Consider the following 26,210-nt stretch of genomic DNA (forward strand, 5'->3'; position numbering starts at 1 on the left):
CAAAAACCATGTAAATAGTTATTTTTTTCCTGTGTAAAGCTCGTTTCCAACCTTTTCAACCCTCCAAACTCCAAATATGAGCAAAAAGAAACATCTTTGACTATTCACTAATGAAGAAACTCGAAAATATGAAGTTTGTGATTATGAAAATGAAAGTTATGAGAGTTTTTTAGATGGAAATGTAGAGGAGATGAGAGGAAATGAAGTTTTTTGAGTTAGAATGAGAAAAAAAAAGTTGTTGAAAATTGAATTCTTGAGCTTTAGATCTCAAAATGGTGGTTCATGGTGGTTGAAAAAATTGATGATGACGGCATTTTTGTAAATAAGAAGAAATGGTTAGAGTGTATTTGGTTTTTTGTTAATTTCGAAATTAATAAAAAAAATTAAATAAAAATGGCAATTTTGTTAATAATTCAAAAACATATAGATAGTATGAAAATTTTATTGATGAATAGTAATGACAAAAAAAAAAGAGGTTGGTTTTGGGTTTGACTAGAAATTGTGGGTTGGTTTTGAAAAACACCCATACATTAAAGGTAGATATGTAAATCATATTTTTTTTTCACTGGGTAACTTCTTTGTTGTTTTAATTTCTTACTTAATTTTGAAGCTTTTCAATGTTTTAAAGCCATTTGAATGTTTTAGATATGCATGTTTTTCAGATCTGAGACACATTTGGGAGACTGAAGTCTTCTAACATTTAATGCACTAGAAGACTTCCTGGAAGTTTACTGGCGGAGTTTTCTCCTTTGTCTCCTCTTTCATAACAGATCTGAGTATTTTGGTAAGTCTTCACATCTGATTTTTCTTTATTTTATAACCTTTTGTTGCCTAAAACTCTTACATTTTTAACTCTTTTTGTTGCTTAAAGCTCTTACCTTATTTTGAAGATGTTTAAATTCATTTGAATGTTTTTGAATATGCAGATTTTTCATATCTGAGCCAAGCTTTAGAAGACTTCCATGGAAGTCTTCTGACGAAGTCTTCTCTCATGTCTACTTATTCATAACGGATCTAAGTGTTTTGATAAGTTTCTATGTATGATTTGTTTTTCACTCGATAACCTCTGGGTGCTTTATTCTCTTACTTTTTTTCCAACCTAAAACTCTCCAACCTCTCTCAAATCTCTTAGAACTTGAAAACACCAAACTTTATATCAATTTATCATTTTTTGTCTCAATGTGTTTCTCAATAATTCATCCTTTTTACATATTTTTTATTACATGGTTCTCATCTTCTACTCCTTTAAAGGTAGATCTAAATTTTTTGGATATGTATTTTTGTCCGTTCTTTAAAGGTAGATCTATCTCATTTTCCACTCATTTTCTATGTTTTAAAGCTATTTGAACATTTTTAGATTTGCTGGTTTTTAACATATAATAAGCTGGAAAAATTCCTGGAAGTCTTCTGACAGAGTCTTCTCTCATGATAAGTGGAGTCCAAGCTTGTCTTTGTGGAAGAATGATCTATAATAGTTTTGTTCATGGTATGTTTGGTGATTTGTAGGTGTACTCTTTTAGTTGTGAATTCTTTTGTAAATTTGAAGAGATATTAATAATTTTTTTTGGTAAATATGTTCATTTTTCAAAAAGATCAAACATTACATAAGTTCAAACATTACATCCCAGAAGACTTCTTAAGAAAACTTAGTCAAATTCACAAAAGATCAAACATTACATAAGTTCAAACTTATAATAGTTTCACTCGAAGTCTCGGAAAACTTAAATTTAAAGCGGAAAATTAAAATTAAAGCGGAAAACTCAAGTTTTAAGTGAAAATTGAAATTTCAAATTTTAAGAAAGTTAAAAAGTATATCTTATTATCTAAGAAAACACATTAAACCATATGACTTGACATTCTTGAAGTTACTTAACACTTTTGAAAGTTAAAAAACATATCTTAAATTTACTTTACAAGTTCACAAAAACTAACATAGAAGACTTTCATGGACGTCTTTGCTTTTTAGCTAGAAAAATTAATAAACATGAATGTTGGTAACCTCATAATTATCACCAAATAAGTTATCAATTTTATTCAGTATGCCCAATAGTGACTAATATACATGAATTAAAAAAGAAAAATGTTAAAAGTCATTAAAGTTTAAGGGAAAATGAAAGTTTATTAAATATTGACGTAGAGGAGTTCCACATAAGTCTTCTAGAAGAAATCGAGGAAGTCTTCCATTAAGGTCATTTTTGCAATTGAAAATATACAAAGAAAGACTTCTAGGAAAGCCTACTCTACAACAGACTTCTTTGGAAGTTTTCCTTTGTAAATATTTGCTTATTTTTGTTTTTGAATTTTTTTTCTAAAATACCAGAGAAGACTTCTCTGTAAGTCTTCTAGGATAAAAAAGTTAGTTTGGCAATTAACCGAATTGTGTCAGAAATTTGATTTTTTCTAGAAGTCTTACACGGAAGTCTTCCACCAGAAAAATAAAACATAATATTTTATTTTTGCTAGAAGATCAGGTTAATTTTTGCAATTGAAAAATAAAACTTTAATATTTAATTTTAACTAGAATACTTCCATGTAAGTTTTGCAGCATAAGACTTACACATAAGACTTCTGTGTTGACCAAAGGTTTGACCAGAATCTCGGAATAAAACTCTGGAATACTTCCGTGTAAATCTTTTCTCGAAATACTTACATGGAAGTATTCTAAATAAAATTAAATATTTAAATTTTATTTTTCAATTACAAAAGTAACCTGAGATGACTTACACTGACAGTTCAAAAGACTTCCCCGTAAGTCTTCTAGAAAGAGTCAAATTTCTGACATAATTTGTTCAATTGCAAAACTAACCTTCTTATCCGAGAATACTTACGTGTAAATCTTCTCTGGTATTTTAGGGATTTGTTTTGTTAACAAAAAAAATTTGAAGACTTCCATGGAAGTTTTCTGTAAAAAACAAATATAAAATCAATTGCAAAACTAACATCTGCATTGACAAGAAGACTTTCGTATAAGTCTTCTCGTTGTAGAAGACTTACACTTCCGTGTAAGTCTTCTAGAGAACAAATCTGGAAAAAAGAAATTCAAAAATCATTGTTAGATCAAATGAGGTTCATGTTTAGCTTCTCCAAGCACACATCATTTTTAATGAAAGTTACTCACTCGTTCTTGACCAAGTATCATGAACTGCAGTAACTCTGGTAAGCTTATAAATTTTGAAATAAGAAGTTGGGATTTTGGGATGAGTAAGAAATAAGAATATGAAGATGTAGATGTTGATTTTAGGCGCATTTAGAGCTTGAAATTGTTTGTTCATGGTGGTTGGTGTATTGCTGACAATGACAATGTTGTAAATAAAATATAAAGATGAGGATGATTGAGTAAAACAACCATTTTCTAAACAATAATCCGAACTTTTGGGGTGAATAGGGAAAATGAAAGTTCCAAAAAAATCATGGGTAATTTTTGTGTTTGACTTTGAGTTTTGACTCATTTTTTGTAAAAAATCCCTCTTATATATTATATCTCTAGTATATGAATATGTATAGTCAGTCCCGGTCTCCGCTTCTATGTATCCTAAAGCAGACCAGGAAAATGTTTCTATGTATCTAGAACTAAATTTATTATATTTTAAATATATCGCAAAATAGTACCAAATATTATTAAATTTTAAGTTGTTTGAAAAAATATTACAGACATCAATTTCGGTTTGATTTCGATACTACATTTTCGGATTTGACTCGGTTCGGTTCTTCGGATCAGATTTTTCGCCCGGTCTTAATTGAAATTCACAAAATATTAAAACCTTACGATAGTATAAGTTTTCTAACTTTCCTGATTGGCTAACAAAAAACTTACAAAAACAAAAAAGAAATATTAAAAAACGACGTACAACAACAAGCTATTTAAACAAAAATCAACAACAATAAAACAAGAAAAATTGACAATTCAAATTAGTTCTTATAATATCTTTTATTCACATAGATTCTAGCAAACCGAAAAGTAGAAATAAACATTGATAATTAAGATAAATCATCTTTTAATAAAACAAAAAAAAAATATTTAATTTTTAATAATTTTTAAAAAATTGAAATAAAGTTTTGTTTGATTAAATTATCTATCTAATAACATATTATAGAGATATAAATATATAAGTATAAAATTTAGGGTTTTTGGAGAATGTGACCATATGACCATATCTTCCGTATCAATGAATGAATAAATCTTTAGTTGTTTTAACCCTAAGAAAAAAATGTTATTTAGATCTTGAACCTTGTACTCGAAAGATAGCTGAATAAGTTAACAACCACCAGACTAGAATGAAATTTATTCATTTAGGCGCCGTTAAAATATTTATTATCTAGGGCGCTTAAAGCTCTAGCTTTATGGGTTTTATCCCATGACCGGCCATGTGTATAGTTGGATTGGTAAACCTCATGCATGGTTAACTGAAAGCTTGATTTTTCTTTACTAGTTTGTTTAAGCTGGTTTAGTAAATAATTTTGATTCATAATTAATATATATTATATTAATTGCAGTTCATATAAACTAATTTATTACATAATTCTGTACATTGAAATCTTTTTGATTAAAAGAATGTAACAATTGAAATTTTATTTTTAAATATTAATTTTATTTTGGTATTAAATATTTATGTTTACTAACGTATTAGCCTCTTTTTTTTTGAAACGGAATTATTAGCTATATTTTCATGAACAAAATTTAGATAGTGCAGAATTATATGTAATCTTCATATAAAGATGAACTTTTGCTTGAGTTCCAACCAGCTGAGAAACAAAAGGAGGATCACGGTACATAAAGATCAACATCATCTTCATATCAGATCACGGAACTCTACTACACTTCTCCATTTTGAGATAAGTATTTTTTTACCATACTTTATATTGACACATGCTAATAAATAATTACTACATCTGATAATGTTAAAATTATAAGTTGTTCTTGGCTTAATATAATAATCATGAAAATATCTTAAGATTAAGTTTAAGCTTTGGTTGTAAAAGGTCCACAACAATCTAAAGAAAATAGTCATTAGAAATGTGAGTTTTAGCATCTAAAGATTATAATACATAAAGTTTGTAAATTTCAACTATTGAATGTTAATTTAAAAAGTGAATTTTTTTTCTAAAGAAAATATTATTGATGCATATATATGGAAGAATACATTTTTCTACAAGTAATATTGTCCGGCAGACATAATACTGAAAACAACTAATGAGCTATTGAAATAAAATCATTAATAAATCATAACCTTACAAAATATTTTAATGTTTGGCTTTACCAGTTATACCTTCTCAGTTCAAGAATAATACGAAAAGATAATGAATGATTTGCGTGAAATTCAATGAAGAACCAAAGCATTCTTTCAAATATTCTCCATAGTTGCTTGCTCATGAGTCATGAGATAAGTTGATTATACGGATTTCACCGGCCAATATATATTTAAAATATATTGGCACGGATACAAGGAGATGTTGGTGGACTGATCACCCACTATGGATCTTTCTAATCATGGTGAATTCATGTCTTAAATATTTAATGATTATTGAATATCCACTGGGATGAGTGTTAACATCTTGTAATTATGTTCAAACAGATAATGCATCAAATTAATTCGAATTAAGCCAACAAGTAAATATTTCTCCCAATATTTGGTTTTGGATCAGAAACCAAATATTTATCCTCTGAAATTTGGATATGCAAAAATGCATTATGGTTGCTCCACTAGAGAGATTTAAGATGTATTTTCAAATGAGATTGAGAAATATTGTTGGATATAAATCTCCATTGATATTTAAGAATCTAGAGCCATTCAGAAAGGATATAATTAAAGCTCGATTTATAGACTGAAATTGAATGAGTCAGTTTTCCAACAAAAGAGAGAGAAAATAAATAAATTGAAATCAATGATCGGACTGAAAAGAATGAAATAAAAGTAAAAAAGAGAATTTATTTATAAAGCTTAGTAAAGTAGTTGCTAAACATATTATTTACTCGAATACATAGAGTGACTATGTCACATATACCGGCTGTAAATGTTCCAGTAATAATTGATATTCTATAAGGACAAAATCGAAACTACTAGTGAACCGGAGTCACTTTTGGATCGTGGTAGACATGGTGGTTCCAAAGATTAAAATTATTGTAAAAGGATAGGAGCATTAATTATAAGATTACATTACATTTTTGTGGAATGCGGCTACATGATCTCTCACATCGGTGTCATTCTTCATCATTTCCATCTTGATTCATTCGTTCTTCTTAGTCTGATGACACCCGCACAGTCATTTTTGTCAGTTATTGAAACTGACGGCTGAATTTAGATGAAAGATAGGCGTTTCATTACATTGTAGGCTTATAGTTGAGGCAATATTCATATATATATCTATATATATCCATCTCCGGGTCTGGTTTGTAATTTGCATCAGGTTGAAATATTTAACGTCCAAGTGACGTAAGATTATCTATCTTCTGGCGTCTAGGAATAAAGCCTGATGCAGGAGTCCCTAAGAGCTCGCATGAAGTTGCTTATAACAGTTTTCCAATGGCTGAGTAGGGGGACAAGCGATGCGACCGTTCCGGGTCCAAACCCGTATCTTTCCGTATGTTAATATTTAAGGAGTCTAATATTTTTATAAATCTGTATTTTTTATGTAAAAATCATAAATATAATAAATAAAATTGAGAAGGATCCAAAAATATTTGATATATGTATAGTTTTATTTATATCACAAAATATTACTGATTAAATTTTTAAAATATTTCAAACATTATTTGAATATAATAAATCTTAGAGGGTAAAAATAATTTGTTCTATGACCCATAGTAGTGTAGCCGGCATTGTTCCAATGTGCCCATCTCTTTTCTTGCTGGTTTGATTCTAGGACGTGAAACAAGAAGCGATCTATGTAATTGGTTGTTCTTTCAAAAGAATTGATTACGCTCTCAATTATCATGACTTGTGCACATTGACGGAAGCAGAATAATTAATCATAGGGGTCAAAATATTTATTTTACAGAAAACTACATAAATATTAGTGGATTGCATTTGAATTAAAATGTGATAGGGGTCAAGAATGTTATTTGATTGGGGTCATTTTAAGAAAAAAGGTAAAACTTAAAAGTATATTTTTCAAATTTTATGTGGGTTAATTGGCCCCCTCCCTAATAAGCTGCCTCCGCCACTGCTTGTCCAAGTTACAGTCGATTTCGAATTGGTTATTATTAGGACCAGTAGACGTTAAACTTAAATACTTTCAAGTCACTTCAGTGTGGAAAAGATAACAGCAGCCTATATTGATTCTAGTTTGATTATTTAAGCAACGTCATTTGGATATTTCCTTAAGTTATTGTGGGATAAGAAAATTGTTGGAAGGCTTTTGAGTATTTTGACGTTATCATTTGGATATTTCCTTAAGTTATTGTGGGATAAGAAAATTGTTGGAAGGCTTTTGAGTATTTTTGACGTTAAATGGGTGTACAAATGAGTTACCAAAAGAGAATATATTAACTGTTGGGTTGTGGTTCAATATAAAATTATTTGCTCTTTATTAGAAAACAATAAACTATATCGAACTGGTTAATGGTTAAGAGTTAATAGATTATTATTGTAAGCAAAATTCACCATTATGGACCAAATATTGAACTTGAGCTACAAGTTGGGTATTACTTAAGGAGGATGAGGCCCAGACTAAAGAGGGTATAACCGATGTTATATTGATGGTGCATGGAAGGAACAAGATCCTTTTATATGGCAAGGATGGTTTTACAGAGACGAAAGATCCACTGATACTATGATGGGTGCAATGTCTATTCGCAGGAGTCTATCACCTTTACATGCAGAATGTGAAGCTTTGATATGGGCGATGGAGTGCATGAAGACCCTACATATCTCAGAGGTGGTGTTTGCAACAGACTGCTCACAGTTGGTGAAGATGGTGTCTACTCCAACAGAATGGTCGGCGTTCACTACTCACATGGGGGAGTTTCTACGATGTAAGGAATACTTCCCCACTTTCACTATTCAGCATATTCCAAGGGCACAAAACATAATGGCGGATAAGCTAGCACGATGTGCTAGGACTCAGCCTTCTGCTATGGTATATGTTGACTCCGTTCCTCCGAGATGGTTATCGGCTCAGGAATCTACTTAGTTTAGTTTTGCTTCTTTGTTAAAAAAAAAAAAAAAAAAAACTTAAGGAGGCAACTCCACAATATAATTGATCTTTATGTTACAAGTTCACAACTCACAAACAGTATATAACATGTCAAAACAGGTCTTCCTTTTCTCATCAACAGATACTTTGCTTTGTTGAGAAACAAAGTAAGCATTTAAAAAGATGGTGTATAAAAAGATAGTACTACATTTGACCATTTCCTTCTCCAGAAGTAACATAAAAACTGATATAATGCAAATTGAACTGTGAACACATAAAAGTATGAATTATACAGTATTAATACTTTACGTCATCAGTTTTTAGAATTATTTTTACACACGATTGCATTTGGTACCATACAATATAATATACGCATGTATGCATACAAATACTTTCAGAACTGAATCTTCCTCGATCAAGCAAAATGTTCTGGTTCCCTTTTATAATCTCGACAGAGACGACTTACATTCACTGGAATTTGGAGACATAAAATGATGCTACTTTTCCACACCTTAAGAAAGCGTATCACCCTAAAGAAATAAATTATTACCCAAAAGACTATACCAAAATTGAATTGACAGATTTATTATATAAACTATATGTAGACAAGGGTTCTTACACCCCATATACATATGTCCAGAGGATCAATAATGCATCACACCTGAGGGCAGAAATATTAAGAAAAATGGGTTTGTTATTATTGGACTAAACCAAAATGAGTTAAAAGATATATTCATCTCCACTTTATTAAGATTTAGAGTCATGGAATGTAAGATAAACCCCCCCCCCCCCCATTTTTAATACATATTGGAATGACAAACACTACCTAAGCAACTGAAAAGGGATCTGAGAAAATAGATACCTATGTTTCTGCTTTCTAGACACGTTGACCAAGTTAGAGCTTCTCCCAAAAAAAATTTCCTGAATCTAAGTGTTTGTTTAATCAAGAATAACTACTGATTTGAGACCAGAAGAAATGGTGGAAGCACAAAACCAAGGACATGCTCCAATCTCAGAGAGATGCAGCATGATAGATGGATCTTGGACACATGACCCACTCTTTAGTGATTGTGGATGGACATGGATAAGCTCAAGATGAATGACGCAACTATTGGGAGCAAGGAATCAACGCCGACGAATCTCCCCATTGCATTCAGAATTGGATGCCTTATCTTGGGCAATGGAGTGTATGCTCCACGTATCGACATGTCAATCCTTTGGGACCGACTGCAAGGACTTAATTTCGATGATCAAAGACTCCGGAGCATGGCCGAACTTTTCTACTGAGCTAGAGGAGTTTATGAAGTTAAAAATCAGATTCACGGAGTTCTCGATCATCTTTGTTCCTCGTTCGGAAAATGTATCGTCTGATTCATTAGCTAAGATAGCGAGATCTTTTCATAGGGAATTGTATTACATTGGTTGTTCTGTTCCGGTCTGATTTCCCAAACCACCTCAAGCTTAAGTAATATAATAGCCGTTTGAAGAAAAAAAACTACTGATTTGAGTGTTTCGGACATAACAATGTAATTGTACATAACATTCAAGATCCCAGCATTAAACATGCATATAACTAGTTTGACTAAGCATAATATCAAGCTATAAGAGGTTTACGAATGAATGAGCTTGATGAGAAGTAGAAACCAATTAGTGGCGTACAAAGTCTTGCGAGCTTTGTGAAGTTCACCATGCCATGTAGTCGAGTTTAGTTTGCACCTTCACCAGGGTGATGTAACTTACCAAAAGGTGACACACTAGTTTTTCAAACATGTAGTCTAAAAGATTAGGGTGAAATATTTTATATCCTATCTATTGAAACATGAGTTATGACTTCTTTCATGTGTGATATTTCATTTTTGATCATCTCTTAGAAAATCATCCTATTTAATTATCCTATCATTTATTTTTATGATAAATATAATCACAAATATATCTTATTAATATCTTAACAAAATGAACAATATAGTACTATCTTTGAGGAGAATCTAAAAATTGTTTACTATTAATATATGCTAAATTCAAAAATCTGTATTCAAGACCAATCAATTAAATATAATTAAATATACCAACTGATTTATAAAAACTATTTTTACCCATTAATCTAATAATTATTAACAACATTATAATTATTTTGTAGGCCATTAACTATTTTGTAGGTCATATCATTAACATAAAAAAATCATATGTTATGGAATCAAAATATATGATTATATATACATATGATCGTAAAAACTGTTTTTAGTATTATGTTATGCAACCATAACATATGATTATTGTTATTACTTTGATGATGTCAAAAAAGTATCACAACATGTGATTTTTATTTAATATAATTAACAATCTTTATCAAATAAATACCATTCTAAAACATACTCCCTCCGGATACGAATGTAAGATGTTATATATTTTTATCTTGTATACAAATGTATGATGTTTTGAGATATAATTAATGCATTTATTTTAAAAATTTAAACATAAATTAAAAAGTAAAATTATGAGTGGTGAAACTTTATTGATATAATCAAAAAGTAACAACTAAAATATTGTATTTATTGTTTCTTAATATGTGTGTAAAACCTTAAAATCTTATATTTAAAACCAGAGGGAGTATAATATAATTCGTTTTTAATCATAAAACTAAATTTTAAATATACTCCCTTCGTTTCATAATACTTAATGCTTTGCTTTTGTGAACAAATATTAAGAAAATTACATTTAAAAAAAATATTTTAAAGATATAATTTTAAAATCAGTTAATCAATTATAAAAAAGACGTAAAATTTAATTGGCTGAACAATTTCCAATAAAATTAAATTAACCTTAGAATTTTAAAACTTCATGTAAATTGAAACAAAATAATCCTTCTAAAACATCATCTATATTGAAACGGAGAGAGTATTTAATAATTATAATCTATCAGACGTATTTTATACCGTGTTTTTAAAATTTATTGATTTTACCAATAATATATTTGTAAATCACAAAATATTATTTATATAACATTTATAACAAAAAGATCTTAAACTTTCTAAGAATATTATACTTTTTAAAATTAAACAAACCACACAATTACTAAATCTTAAAATCTTAAAGATCACTTATACTTATTTTTAGTATAGTTTACAAAAACTATAAATATTTGCAAATAACTAGTAAAAATTCTATTAAAATTACATCAAATTTGATTTTATTAAATAGTTTAATGATTAGAAAAAATAATGATTCTCATGTCTTTATACATCTAAATTACTATTAAAACTAATGCATATGCTAAAACTTCGTCAAGCTCTCTCTAGAATGTTGTTCAAACGTTAAATCTAAATTGAAAATAATAATTTGACATATAAATTAAATTGTATTCTATATAATAGAAAAAAAATATAGAAAAAAATAGAACAAATGTATATACAAATATAGATGTACTAATATATATAATCAACTAAATGAAAATATTTCATTTTTTTTACTTTGATATTTAGATTTGTTCACAAAAATTAAAAAAAAAATCTATTTTATCTAACCTAAAACACCATTAACTATTCACCTAATCATAATTTAACCAATAAAAAACTAACTAGAGAATATAAAAGTTATATAAAATAAATAAATAAATAAATTTTCATTAAAAATTGAAAATATCATCTAAATGAAGTGAAAATAATTCTCTAAAACGTCATATATTAAAAAAAAAGTGAATATGTTCTACAAACAAAAACACTACAATATTTTTTGCGTTGTATAGATTATCAAATTACAAGTTACCAATCTAACATATCAATTTGATTGTTTCACCATCCAAAATCTAAATATGCAGCTGACATAATTTACGATTCCTTCAATTCAATTTGAAAAAACGCATGCGCGGTTGCGAGGGTCAAAATCTAGTTCATACTTAATTTTTAATTTTTATTAGGAAACACAATAGATAGAAGTTTTGAGAGATTATTATTAGTATTATTGTTCTTTTTTTATTACTTCAGCATCTTGGACGAGATACTAAATTTGGGTTACTCGAGGCATATCTTATATCTTATATATATAAAGTAGACTTGTGCTCCCTTCCCACGTCAGCATTCAGCATAAGGCAATTTAGGACACGTGTCAGACACTTTCGATCAATTTTTTTTTGTATTGTCGCATCATGTGAAATGGACCAGCTGTTGGTCTCTGAAAATATATTGGGCTCTCTTACGGTCTTTTGTTAAAGACCCAGATATTAATAGGGTTTCTGCCATTTCAATGTTGGAGATAAAAAACAAAAAACAACTGTGTCCTTCCAGATCCCACCGCCTCTGAGCGATAACTTTGTAACGGCTGCAGTGAACAATTACATGATTTGAACCACTCTTCCCATTCTCTTTCATTTCATCGCCCTCAACATCTTCCAAGGTAACCGATTGAGGCTCCTCCTATAAATGTGTTTGTTGCCTGCGATGAACAGCCTCGCCACCACGATACCAGTAAAGACAATCTCTGTCAAGCACAGACTCCAACACAGGCGTACACTCTTGCCGATTTGAAAGCTGGCCTTTGGATCTTAGTAAGTTTGACTATGTTCTTTTCCTTTTGCTAACCTCATGACTCTCGTCATATCTGAAAGTAATCTCGTATACTACATCTATCTTCTTCTGCAAAGAAGATTACTACGTTTTGCTATTGTCGGGCCTGTTCATTGAAAGCCATTCCTCTACTCCTCTGTTATTTCAACACGCATATCTCTGATGAGTTTCTTCCATATTTTTTCCTTTAGTTTCTAATTTATAATATGCTGGTTTGAACAGGAACTAAGCTTTGCAACTCAGATAGTTCATGTGGTAATTGCTGGAAACGCTGTTGAATTTTTCCGTAAACTGGACAGGTACTGATAACTTTCTCTACTGATATACAGCTTCAATTATCGCCTCTTAGAAACGTTATTACTGGCTGATTTTTGCAGAACATGGACTCCAAAGATCAATCAAAACTGTATGAGCCCATCAAAGAGCTTGATATCATGTTTACACAAGTGAGTCAAAACCAGATCTATCCGTATCTTATTAATTCTATTGTGGTGAAAGTTCAAATTCCTGTTTTGTTTGTGGACTGTTTTAGATAGCTGCAGGAGTTTCAGTAGATATAATTCCAGGCCTGAATGATCCAGCTAACTTCGCATGACCTCAGCAGGTTTACAATACATAACAAACACTACAAAACCAATATTAGTATTGACAAATCTTATCTTAAGGCCGTTTTTCTTTTGCTCAGCCTCTGAACAGATGCCTTTTCCCTGGATCAGCACCTTAAAACACCTTCAAATCATGTAGAAATCCTCATTCATTTGATGTGGATAATATCAGGTATTTAGATATCCTCACTCATGCTCTTGGCTACCACGATCACAGTTTTGCGAGGTCTGTTTTCATTTGGCAGCCTTCGTACTAGAATCATCATGAATAGCATACATAACTACCATGATGACAGTAGTCCGTAGCTTTAACATCGTAAAATGAATAATAGAAGATAGAGTTTCTATAAATCGTGTTTAAGTCTTGGATGTTCTTTTACGTTATATTTTTTGAACATCACTGTTTTTGGCATCTTTGCATTTTACAGGGCTGATATCAGCAAGCTATCCTTTCTGCGCGTAGTCTTAAAGCCTCTTCTAAACCTGATCCTTACAGTAAAAACAAGTTGTTTTAGTCCCTATTCCATACTGGTTCTTTTGGAAATTTTCGGAATGTTTGGCGAGCTGTCAATAAACTATAAACTGACTGGTGAAGCTGTAAGTTGTTTTTTCCGAGAGAACATGGCTTCTATACCATTTGTACTTGATTTTAGGGTACTAAAGTTTTCTTGGACAGGTTGCAGTTTAAAAATTATGAACAAGATGTATATCTCTTGGGAAGAATGTATTAATCTGAGGGAAGTGAAAGTTTCATATCTTATGAATGATTGTATTAATCTTCTTGAGGAATCTGATGTCCAAAATTGGTGCTTTCAAGTCTTTTCTTGCATGCCTCAGCGTGGATACTTCCATCGTGATCTAAAGTCAGGTACACGTGTGATGTGTATTTTGATTCCGCTTCCAAGTCTTTTAGCAGTCATAGTTGAATCATGTTTATATTTATTTCTCTTATGCAGAAAATATGTTCTCTAAAAATGTCATCATTAAGATCACTGATCTTGGCGTGGCCTGGGAGGTCCATTCGAATATATAGAGTATGTCTAGACACGCTGGTAAGGTTACAATCATTGTATTGTAATTGAATGATGCATGTGCTGATTGCGATTGCTCTAAATTCTTAACAGGTACATGGCACCAGACGTACCGACTACAGTCATATGTGTACACGTCAAAAGTTGGTTAGTGTTCTCAAGATTCAAATAGTCTTTCAATATGGTATTGGTCCATCTCTTAAGAATGGTGTAATTTTTATTGTGTTTCAGATATGTGGGCTACGGGTGCTATTCTGACTAAAGTTGTTGTCTCTTCGCTCTTTCTCTTTCCTGAAGTTAGATATTTGTCAAATATTGTTTACTTGCAATTTTCCTGATAAAATAGTGTTTCTGATGTAATGATAGCCAGCAAAATGTCTCTTTAATGTGTGCAGTGTGATAGGTATCCCAACCAAAGAGACATGGTTGAAGGGGCTAAATCCTACTAGCGTTATCGATTACCAATTCCCTCATGTAATGTTTGCTCAAATATTCAACGTTTCTAGGGCAAAAGTAGTGTCACGGATATTTACGTTTATATCGTTAATCATTGTACCAATATATAACAATATTTATGATTAAACGAGAGCACTAATAGTGTATTATACTATTATCTAAAATAAAAAGGATTTATTGAGAGTTTTTTTTTTTGACTGTACTTGAAAGTGTTTCCTACATATTCATTACAGAGAATTAGGGCTGAACAAAATAAAACCAAACCCAAAACGTAGTATATGTTCCGAGTTCTCTGAAATATGCGTGGTTCACATTTATAAATTTAAATATTTTAATTATTTAATTATTTTTTAAAATAATATTGCACAACTATCTAAAAGATTCTATTATCCGAAAAAAATTAAAAAAAATATCTAAAAATTACACAAAATAGCCAAAATAAAGATTCAACAACAATTCAAACACACACAAAAAATCTGAAAATCTACCGTTTTTTATTCAAATATTCAAAATGAACCAATTTTCATATTAATTTTATGCATTTGATCATATTTCAGAGTTATATGTTATATATTATACTAAAAATGACCAAAAACAAATACTAATATACCGAGAATTTATAGTCCAAAGAAAAACCAGGTAACATATATAACCAAATGCAGCTAAAAATGGAACCAATACATAAATAAAAACATGTGAATTTATATGAACAATTTTACCAAAAAAATATTATATGACAACCAAGTCAATATTATTTTTGACGTTTCATCAGAACTGACCAATGGATATAAAAACGAAAGAACTATCATGGATATTTTTTTCCTTTTGTGGTAACCAAACTTAATCTTAAAAATATTCACATGAAAACTGAAGAAAAAACACAACGGTGATTACTAAATATTCAAATCATAACTTTCTAAAAAATAATAAAATCTAATAATAAACTTTTATTAATAAAGTAGAGTTTTTGTTTTTTTCATGAAACACACAACATCAAGTGAAGAACCACAAATTGACACATCAACATAATATTTTAAATATTATAAAATTTACCACATTAGAAAATTTATCTGGTAAAACTTATCACTAAAACATAAATCTTATCTTTTCCATTAAGCTCTAATGAGCTGTTGTTCCGTTGAGTTTGACTTTTCTTCAGCTCTAAACTTCGTTAGACTATTTACTAGATGTTATATGAAACAAAGTCTTCTCTCTAAAATTTGGTATGTGATGTTATAAAACTATTTTATCTTAATATACTTTGATAAATGGTAATTTTTAAAGCAACTACTTGATTATAAAGTTACCACATTGTATTCACAAAATTTTAGTCTGAAAATTAAACATGTTTTTGTCACATCATACACGTTCTGTTGAATTTAATTAAACCAATCATAAAGCTACTATTGGTTCCTAAGAAATCCGCTTGCTTTAACTTAAAAAGATTTAAAGCCTAAAACTGTTTTTTCACAAATAAGTCAATGGCCTTCCAAACAAGAATATCCAATAAATAAATAAAACCATTTTAATAATATGTATAATACAGTTGCCAAAATATAAAATATATTTATTACATATATAATAAGCTAATATAAAAATCAATATCAGAAGTTATTTTGTAATATAATAACATTTTAAATAATGAGAACATATATTTCTAAAAGCAATATTATATTAGTATGGTTCTAGGAAATGTTCTTTCAAAAAAATACGAGGAATCAATGCCTCTTTTCCATATTATTTAAACATAATAAATTTAAAATAAAATATTTTAAAAAATAAGAATATCAGTAAATCCAAAAATAGAAACATAGATAATAATTTTATGTGTTGAATATCAACTGTAATATATTAATTTTATTTTATTCACTATATAATAACTATTGAAAGATGTAAAACAACTACATTTGGATAAACAAATTTAGTGATGAGAAAAACCTATGCTTTTTAACAAGATCAACAAATACAAATAGTTAAAATTATTATCAGCTGTATAAATTAAATATTAACATATTAAAATTAATCAATAATTTCATTAATTTTCATTAATTTTCCTATAATGAATAAACAATATTATTACTTTATTTTTCTCTTAAAGTTACAAAATATATTCCTACTCTCTCATGTACTGACTCTTAAATTAAACAAATAAATAAAAACCGCAATACATACTTAAGCCAAAAAACCGGCATCTAACACATAAGTCAAAAAAAATCCCAAAATTCACTCACCGAGAGTAAGAAACACATTGACATTACATCATGACATCTACTAACATGCACTCCTAAAATCTATTATTAGTTCACGACCCCCAAATCTTAAATGGCAACAACTAATAATTTAATATATTTGAGGTTCATATCACTAGTGAAATAACATGTATTTGTTTGTTCATCAAACAAGTCTTCTGTTTTTCCATTTAATAAAGTTAAGATTTTTGTTATCACGAAAATTTAGAAAAGAATAAAGAGTACAATATTGTAACCCTTGTTTCAATCCAGAAGCAACATTATAAAATGTGATAAAAAGGTGAAGGGAAAGCAAAAACGTACACATAGCATTAGTACTTTGCGTGAGGAGTTCAAGAATTTATTACTAATAAAACAACGTTTGTATTTGTTGTGTCAAGTCCTATATCTATGAGTATGCAGACATACGAACACTCTCAAATCATCTATCCGTCATAAATTTCATATCCATCTTGTTATTTCAACCATGCATTCTATGTCAAAGCAAAAAAGTGCCACTCCCCTTTTCTTATGCCCTGATGCAAAATTTCTAAGCGTAGAAGATGAGTTTCACTGTATACAATTCGGAGAGTTATTATCATCTTCATCTGATCACATCCGACCTTTACATCGAAAGGTCAACAAAACGTATGCTAAATTCTTCAACAAGTGTGCAGTTTGCGGGGATCAAATACTCCACAATCTCGAGCCCCTGATGTACATCTGCAAAGAACCTTCTTGCCATATTCCATCACTACAGCATAGTTTCCACAGAGTGTGTATCGAGCCGATATCAAAGCACCCATATCATCCTAAGCATACTCTCCGGCTTATTTTTACAGATCCAAGTAAGATATGTATATGTTGTTCAAATTTTAGTGAATGGGTTTACAATTGCTCTAGATGCGAATTTAGTGTGTGTCAAGATTGTTCTAGAAAAGAAGCACTCCTTCAAATAAACCATCCAAAAAGGCATGAGCATACCCTTCTCTACAATTATAGGCCAAGCTCATTGAATTGTGACATTTGTGGATTGAGTGATCATAGGTCTTTGATGTATTCATGTGGTCATTGTGATTTTGTAGTCCATAAAGAGTGTCTAAACATTCCATGCATCATAAGAATATCACGTCATGAACACCGCATCTCTTTCAATTCTTCTCTTACTCCAGAAAAATTGATGTGCGGAGTGTGTCACTGGAAGATAGACACAAATTATGGAAGATATTCTTGCGTAAAGGGTTGCAATTATGGTGTTCATTCTAAATGTGCAACACGAGAAGATGTATGGGATGGAGAAGAACTTGAGGGAAAACCAGAAGATCCATATGAAGACATTAGCTCCTTCATTGAGATAAGTGAGGGAATTATACAACATTTAAGTCATCAAGATCATCATATGAGACTCGATGAGAAGACCGATAGAGCTTTTGACGAGAACAATTATTGTCAAGCATGCACACTTCCCATATGTGATGATATTATTTACAGTTGCATGCAATGTGATTTTATCCTCCATAAAGAATGTGCACAGCTTCCTCGGAAGAAACACCAAGTGACTCATCCTCATTCCCTTAGTCTACAAGTGGGTCATCAAGGCTGTGCATTGTTCGAATGTAAAGCTTGTCTTCGTTCAAGCAATGGATTTGCGTACTTATGTGATGAAGAGGATTGTGAGTATATGTTAGACGTACGTTGTGCTTCTATAGCTGAGCCATTGGATCATCGGTGTCATCAGCATCCCTTGTTTCTTACATTTGAGCCCCGATCTAAACAAATATGTTCGGTTTGCCACAAATCTCGAGGTCATCGTCTAAATTGTGGAGAATGTGGGTTTGTTGCATGTTTTGGATGTGCCACTTTACCCAATAAGTTGAGGTACAAGCATGATGAACATGTTCTTCTTTTTTCTTACGAAGAAGAGGTAAATGGTCAATACTTCTGCGAAGTTTGTGAAAAAGAAGCAAATCCGAAGAATGGAGTTTATATGTGCCATGACTGCAACGTTACACTGCATATTAAATGTCTACTTGGAAAAGACGTAAATATTATGCATGGTGTAGTAATCGAGTATCCTGAAGTGGATGTTTCTATTCTTCTCAATGATCGCCTTAGTCGCAACATATGTAAAAGTTGCGATAAACTTTGTGAACACAAAATAGTATACGAAGTATCTGGTTTTGAGATATGTTCTCTCAAGTGTATGAATTTTGTTGTACTATATTTTACCATGTTTGCTTGATGTTCATTTTCTCGTTCTCTATGTTTTACTCATAACCAATCTCTAGTTGGGGGCATATTATAAAAACTTTGCATTTTATACACTTCTCCAATACTATGTAAGCAATATTGAACCATTGTATATTGTCATATTGCACGAAGGGACTCCGAACATACCGATTAATATATATATATATATATAAGATAAAATCAGAATTATAAGGATGTCAAATCTCTAGATGGTACCAATTTTCTTACCATTCAGATTTATACAATATTGGCTAGTGTGTATCAAAACACCCATATCTTCCTATTCACTCACTCCAACTTTGTAATTATAGAGGTTAGATTATATATGCCTTTGTTGTTCAGACTTGGGGTTCCTATATAGTTGCTCTATATGCATGCATTTTTACTATTTGTATAGCTTGCGCAAAAAAGCCGTCACTCCTTAAAAGACTATGTTGCATATATTGTATGAAGTTTACAAGACTAATGAATACTATTTAAGGAAAACTAAAGCATTTGCTCAAAATAATTACCAAAATAGATGACAAATCTTACTTCAAGTTGTGGGTACAAGCACTATAACTCAGAAAATACACTATTCCAAGAGTTACAACAGAGCCAATGCCATATTTTGGCATCCACTAGTAAAGAATGTAAAGAAGAAAAAAAAGAGAGTCAATAAAACGGCTATTGTCCCTTTTGTAATGATCCAACTACTGGTTTAAGTAGTTTAACCTTGTTGAAATCTGCGGGGTAATAACTTTTCTCTACTTCCCAAGCGAGCTGTGACATTCCATTAAACGATGATTTGGCTCCTTTTTCATCTGTTACTTCCATTGGAAATGGAATCCTGACATCGTATACACCTCGTGGAGACCACACTCGAAGGTCGAATCCAAGCCTATCCATCCATATCATCTTTGTCTCTGAAACCTGGCATTAGGCAGTGAAAGTATAGTTCTGAACATTCCACAAGACAACAAATCTGAAGTGTGAATCTAGTAGTTATGCTCCAGAAACATCTAATCTAATCTAATCTAATCAGACGTTCTTTAAGTAGTACTTGCATAGCATGTTGAATAGACTAACCACAAAGTCCAGATCAACGTATACGTTGCAGAAACGGAAAATGTCTTCCATGTTGTTAGCGTTAATCTGGTTGACAATGTCTTGTGCAACATCTCGAAGAGGATCAGGACTTGCATTTTTATAATCTGCTGACGCCACCCAAATCCCATCCTGGAAAAGTTTTAAGACGTTGTTATCAGAGTTTGAATCGCAACAAGACTTGATTAGTATTCTTCTTCTTTTAATGGGGAGGAGATCAACTGAAATATGACTGCTCACAAGATGCTAGAAAAGACGTTAGGATTGCTACCTCCATGAAGTCTTCCATTTGAAGCACACGGTCAACAGCAACAACATATAAACTGTCTTCCTCAACTTCTTCGCCAAACCTTTTCCTCCATGTAGCACTAAGACGCTACACCAATTAAACCAAGCTTTTTTTTTTTTTAAGAGAAATAATATGTTCTCTCCAAGAGGCTATTAATAATACTAGACATAAAAGGGGCAAATAAGACATGACTTCAAATTACCAACGGTTTTCTACAAACACCTGGTAGAGGCTAGGAATACAAACTACACACTCAGTGAATAGAGACAACAACTAAACTAAAGTCTTGTGTTTAATTTGATTTCAACCAGCCAGCCCTCTCTGACACATAAGCAGTTAATTCAAGAAACCTTATCTTACAAACAAAGAAAAGAACATACACAAAGGTAGTACCTTTACAGCATTATCGTCTCCAGGTCGAGCAATGCTACCTTGTATCGTGCACTGAGGAGTCCTCAATCCACATTGCTCCAACTGATTCCCACAACAAAAAAAAATTATCAAAAACAGGAAAAGATCACAAACAATCACTCTAAAAGGATCAAACTTTTTCACACTTAAACCGAAACCGAGTGAAATCAGCAACCTGAACATGAAGAGCAGACCTCTTGTCAGGAGACAATGCGCGATTGAGGCAGAGAACAGGAGTACCCTCTCCGTCAACGGCGAAGCGAACGCCGACGCCGAGCGGCCATCCGTCGTGGGTCAAAGTGGAGAGAGTTCCGACCGATGAAAGCTCCATGATGCTCCTCGAAACCTCCGCCGGAAAGGGCTTGTGGCTCGACGCGGAGAGCTGGTGATTGGTCGCCGTCAACGGCGTGGAGACGGAGCATCGGAGGGAGGAGATTGGGTCTCGTTTTGGGGGGATGAATTCGCGTTTGTCGAATTTCGGAAATGGGAGAAGGTTGAGAGCGAAGGATTGGGTTTGGAGCTTCATCTCTCTCGATTTTGCTCAGAGAAAGAGAGAGAAAGAATTGACTCTTGTGAAGATAGAATCTTCCGGATAAAACAAACCGGAATCGTACCGACAAAAACCAAATTATATACAAAAATTTATCCGGTCAGTGTGTTTCCAAACCTGGAAGAACCATCTTTTTTTAGGTTGGGGTAAAATTAATAACAATACAAATCTGACCAGACATGATGCCATCCATGCATGGGCATTTCGGGTATTACTTTCGTTCGGTTCGAGTATTTCAGGTTTCAGATAGTTCAGGTAGACAACTAGAAAATCCATTTATTACATGACCTATTTTCGGTTTGGTTCAGTTCGGATAGTAAACTAGAAACCAGAAAATATCCGGAAAAGTGGTATCTGTGGTAAAATTGAAATTTTTCCTAACAAAAATCAGATATTTCGGATTACTTTGGATATTTTGGATACAACTATCCGGATACTTTCGGGTAGTTAGGATATTTTATAGTAATTTTGTTATCTTCAAATATTTTTGGATACTTTTAGTAGTTTTTTAAATTAAAAATATGTATTTAGTTATGTTATATGTATATATAATTAATATTTGTATATATTCGGATACCGTTCGGTTCCGGTCCGGTTCGGTTATTTCGGATATAGAAATATAGAAACCGTTTGGATATTTTAGGGTTTTGTTACAATTTTGGTTTAGGATATTTTGGTTCGGTTTTGGTTCGTTTTTTGTCTCCGGATTTTTTTCCCAGGCCTAATGCCATCACTAATTTTACATCTATCTCTACAATTCTAAAATTCTCTAATGCAACAAACCAAAATGTATTAATCTTTTGTAAACTTGATATAATTGTAAACTCTTTTCTTGTTATTCACAGTAGAACGTACATCCTCTTATATACACAAGTACACGTCCTTATCAATACGAACTTATGATTATCTCTAACAACAATATAACTTAATAGTTAAAGATAAATACTATAGGTAATCCTAATCCTATAAGGGACTGGATTCCCTAATACTCCCCCTCAAGTTGGAGAGTGCAAGTTTTGAACACCCAACTTGGATGACAAAAACTCAAACTGTGACTGTCCCAACGCTTTAGTAAGAACATCGGCTATCTGATCCTTGGAACGTACATAATGTGTTGCAATAAGACCAGCTTTGACTGCGTCACGAACACTATGACAATCACGCTCAATATGCTTTGTACGCTCATGGAACACTGGATTGGCTGCTATATGCATAGCTGCCTTACTGTCGCAGAAAAATGAAACTGGCAAAGTAAGTGTGATGCCGAGATCAGCCATTAACGGTACTATCCATTTGATCTCCTTGACAGCTGCCGCCATGGCTCTGTACTCAGCTTCGGCAGAAGAATGAGAGACTGTTTTCTGCTTCTTTGTTTTCCATGATATTGGAGAACCACCAAGCAGCACTACGTAAGCACTGATCGACCGACGAGACAGAGCACATGAGCTCCAGTCAGCATCTACATAAATTGACACTTCAAGATTGCTATCGAACCTCAATAATATACCCTGTCCTGGACTTCCTTTGAGAAATCTGACCACTCTTAATGCTGCTTCCCACTGAGCAATCGTTGGAGCTTTCATAAACTGTGACAATATGTGTATCGTGTAGCACAAGTCTGGTCGTGTGATGGAAAGATAGACCAAGCGCCCAACTAGGCGTCTGTACCGTTTGGGATCATCAAGAAGTGGTCCTTTATCACCCGCAAGCTTGTGGTTTTGCTCAAGTGGTATTGTAACTGGTTTGGATCCAAGAAGACCCGTGTCTGCAATGATGTCCAAGGCATATTTTCTCTGAGACAAAAAAATGCCTTCCTCTGATCTTGCAACTTCAATTCCAAGAAAATATTTTAGTTTACCCAGATCCTTCATGCGAAAACATTTTCCTAAATACTCTTTAAACTTTGTAAGCAGCTCCAAATCATTACTGGCAAGCACCAAGTCATCGACATATATAAGCACGCGAACTTCTTTTAACTCTTTTGTATATGTAAACAGAGAGTAGTCTGAATAAGATTGAAGAAATCCAAACTTGAGCAGTGCATTTGAGAGTTTGGCAAACCAGCAACGAGGTGCTTGCTTAAGACCATAGATAGACTTGCGTAAGCGACATACTTTCCTAGGATCAGAATGAGTGAAACCAGGTGGTAACCTCATGTAAACTTCTTCATCAAGGTCTCCATGAAGAAACGCATTGTGGACGTCCATCTGGTGAACTTCCCATCCTTTTGCAGCTACTAGACTTAGCAAACTGCGCACAGTATTCATTTTGACAACTGGTGCAAATGTTTCACTATAATCATTTCCCTCAACTTGAGTATTTCCCATTCCAACCAAATAAGATTTGTGTCTTTCCATTGTACCATCCGCATTGTACTTTGTACGGTAAACCCACTTGCTTCCAATGGCCTTTTTACATGGTGGAAGAGTCGCCAAATCCCAATTACCAGCCTCTTCATGAGCTACGACCTCATCTTTCATGGACATTCTCCAAACCTTATGTTTTGCTGCATCTGCATAACGTTTGGGTTCTATATTTGCTGTGATAGCAGCTAAGAACGCCTGGTGAGGAGGAGAAAAATTAAGATCAGATACATAATCATGTAAGGGATAAGGTATCTTACTTGGGACAGTTTCAGAAGACGCTGATGATTGAGAGTTTAGAGCGAGAGTGGGGTCGTGAAGACAAGCAGCGTTGTAGGTAACATAATCACGAAGCTTAACAGACTGAACCTTCGTTCTTTGTCCTCTACCAAGGACTTCTGCCACAGGAGAATCAGATGCAACTGGTATTGTCGTTTCAGAATTTATTGGCGAGTTTGTTGGAGTTGTATTGATGGGGATCGGTACTGGACTTTCTTGCTAAGCAGAGTTATTTATACTTGTTTTACACAGAAGCGATGTTGAAGTTAAAGAATGTTCTGCTGTCTCATTGTTATTCTCAGAGCTCCCTCTTTCGATAGTAGGCATAACTGATTGGACTTCCCAGTCCTCGTCACATGCCAGTGTAGCTGAACTTTCTGGAGATGATGAACTAGTTGAAACAGAGCCCATAGTGGAGAAAGGAAACACAGTTTCATGAAATACTACATCTCTTGAGATGATAAACTCCTTCTTATCAATATCATAGACCTTCCAACCTTTTTGATTGTACGGATAACCAACAAATATACAGCGACGACTTCTTGGACCAAATTTATCTTTATCACGCAACCTCAAGTGAGTGTAACATAAACTTCCAAACACTCGTAACCGATCGTAACATGGTTTCTCTCCATAAAGTAGTTCATACGGTGTGCGACCTTGAAGCACAGCAAACGGGGTTCTGTTTATCAAATGTGTTGTTGTTATAACTGCTTCACCCCAAAACTTGGTTGGTAAACTCCCTTGAAATAACAATGCTCTTGAAACATTCAGAATATGACGATGCTTTCTTTCAACACGACCATTTTGCTGAGGCGTAGCAACACAAGACGTCTGATGAAGTATCCCTTTGTCACGAAAATGTTGCGCTAAACACATGAACTCTGTCCCATTATCACTTCGGACAGTTTTGACTTGCTTGTTGAACTGGGTAAACGCCATAGCGATGAAGTGTGTAAGGACTGTCCGAACTTCGGACATCTCAAGAAGCAGGTATGTCCATACTGTTCGAGAGTAATCATCTACTATGGTAAGAAAATAAACAGATCCAGTAGAAGCTTTGGTGCGATATGGACCCCATACGTCACAATGAATAAGTTCAAAACAACTTGTAGTTTTATTCAAACTGGTATAAAACACTTCTCTTGTTTGCTTTGCTAGAAAACATGTGTCACAAGGACTCTGAGCAGCAGTTTTATTTGAAACAGAAAATGGTAAATAATCTAAAACTGAAAGCGACGGATGTCCAAGCCTCTGGTGCCAACGTTTCTGATCAACTGAACTAACAACTGGTGCAGTAACACGAACCCTAGCTGCCATGACATCCTTAAAATAGTAGACCCCACCTCTCTCTTCACCTGCTCCAATTAGCGTCCTCGAGAAACGATCCTGTAAGATAAACAATGTATCAGTGAGAAGAGCAAAGCAATTCGTTTGCTGTAACAGCTTTGAGACTGAGATGAGAGAGCAATTTAAATTTGGAACAAATAACACGTGAGTAAGTGTTGTCTTGTTCGACAGAGGAAAGGTGCCACTGTGTGTAGCAAGTGTCTTATTCCCATCAGCAAACCCTACTGGACATGGATTAATACTAACAACATCTTTGAGGAATGAAATCTCTCCCGTCATGTGATGAGAGGCCCCCGTATCTAGAATTAGATCACCATATTTTTGCTTACCCGTCAGCTTGTCTAATGGTGATTTTGCCTTTTCATTAAGCATTTGAGCAAGAGCTTTCCATTGATCATCTGTAAACGCAGGAAACACTGATGAATTTGATGATGTTGCATGAGCATTATTCGCCTTTGCTCCATTGTTCCTGTTGCGCTCAGATCCTGATGCTCCACGACCACGACCTCCTCTATATCCTCTGTTTTCACCTCTTCCTGGTGATCTTTCTTCCCACCAATCTGGAAAACCCACGAGTTGCCAACAATTTGCTTTATCGTGACCACGCCGACCACAATGAG

General features: G+C 32.8%; 3 protein-coding genes and 1 long non-coding RNA gene across 7 annotated transcripts; 3 read left to right on the top strand and 1 right to left on the bottom strand.

The window, feature by feature from the left end:
* The first annotated feature begins 7,773 nt into the window (after positions 1-7,773).
* Positions 7,774-8,130, top strand: LOC106398855. Its single transcript, XM_013839356.1, has one exon. It carries the CDS (start codon positions 7,774-7,776, stop codon positions 8,128-8,130), a length of 357 nt encoding a protein of 118 aa, XP_013694810.1.
* A 4,211-nt stretch (positions 8,131-12,341) lies between these two features.
* Positions 12,342-14,967, top strand: LOC106397836. 4 transcript variants are annotated; one of them, XR_001279864.3, is made up of 11 exons: positions 12,345-12,673; positions 12,915-12,991; positions 13,070-13,138; positions 13,225-13,296; positions 13,378-13,469; positions 13,726-13,894; positions 13,974-14,165; positions 14,254-14,349; positions 14,422-14,475; positions 14,560-14,624; positions 14,724-14,967. It is a non-coding gene; the product is annotated as an uncharacterized LOC106397836 (long non-coding RNA). The 4 variants fall into 4 exon arrangements; XR_001279862.3 differs by having other exon boundaries at positions 12,342-12,673; positions 13,981-14,165; positions 14,560-14,967; XR_007324095.1 differs by having other exon boundaries at positions 12,346-12,673; positions 12,915-12,947; positions 14,560-14,967.
* A 2,519-nt stretch (positions 14,968-17,486) lies between these two features.
* LOC106398854 lies at positions 17,487-19,925 on the top strand. The gene has a single exon (XM_022701807.2). It carries the CDS (start codon positions 17,500-17,502, stop codon positions 19,252-19,254), a length of 1,755 nt encoding a protein of 584 aa, XP_022557528.2. The 5' UTR covers positions 17,487-17,499; the 3' UTR covers positions 19,255-19,925.
* On the bottom strand, positions 19,757-21,646 carry LOC106401943 (glutamyl-tRNA reductase-binding protein, chloroplastic). The gene is made up of 5 exons (XM_013842561.3): positions 21,224-21,646; positions 21,031-21,111; positions 20,620-20,724; positions 20,331-20,480; positions 19,757-20,174 (listed from the first exon to the last, which is right to left on the bottom strand). The coding sequence occupies exons 1-5, from the start codon at positions 21,572-21,574 to the stop codon at positions 19,929-19,931; spliced, it is 933 nt and encodes a 310-aa protein (XP_013698015.1). The 5' UTR covers positions 21,575-21,646; the 3' UTR covers positions 19,757-19,928.
* Between the last annotated feature and the right edge of the window lie 4,564 nt (positions 21,647-26,210).

Source organism: Brassica napus, chromosome C5 (genome assembly GCF_020379485.1).
Source record: "Brassica napus cultivar Da-Ae chromosome C5, Da-Ae, whole genome shotgun sequence".
NCBI lineage: Eukaryota > Viridiplantae > Streptophyta > Magnoliopsida > Brassicales > Brassicaceae > Brassica > Brassica napus.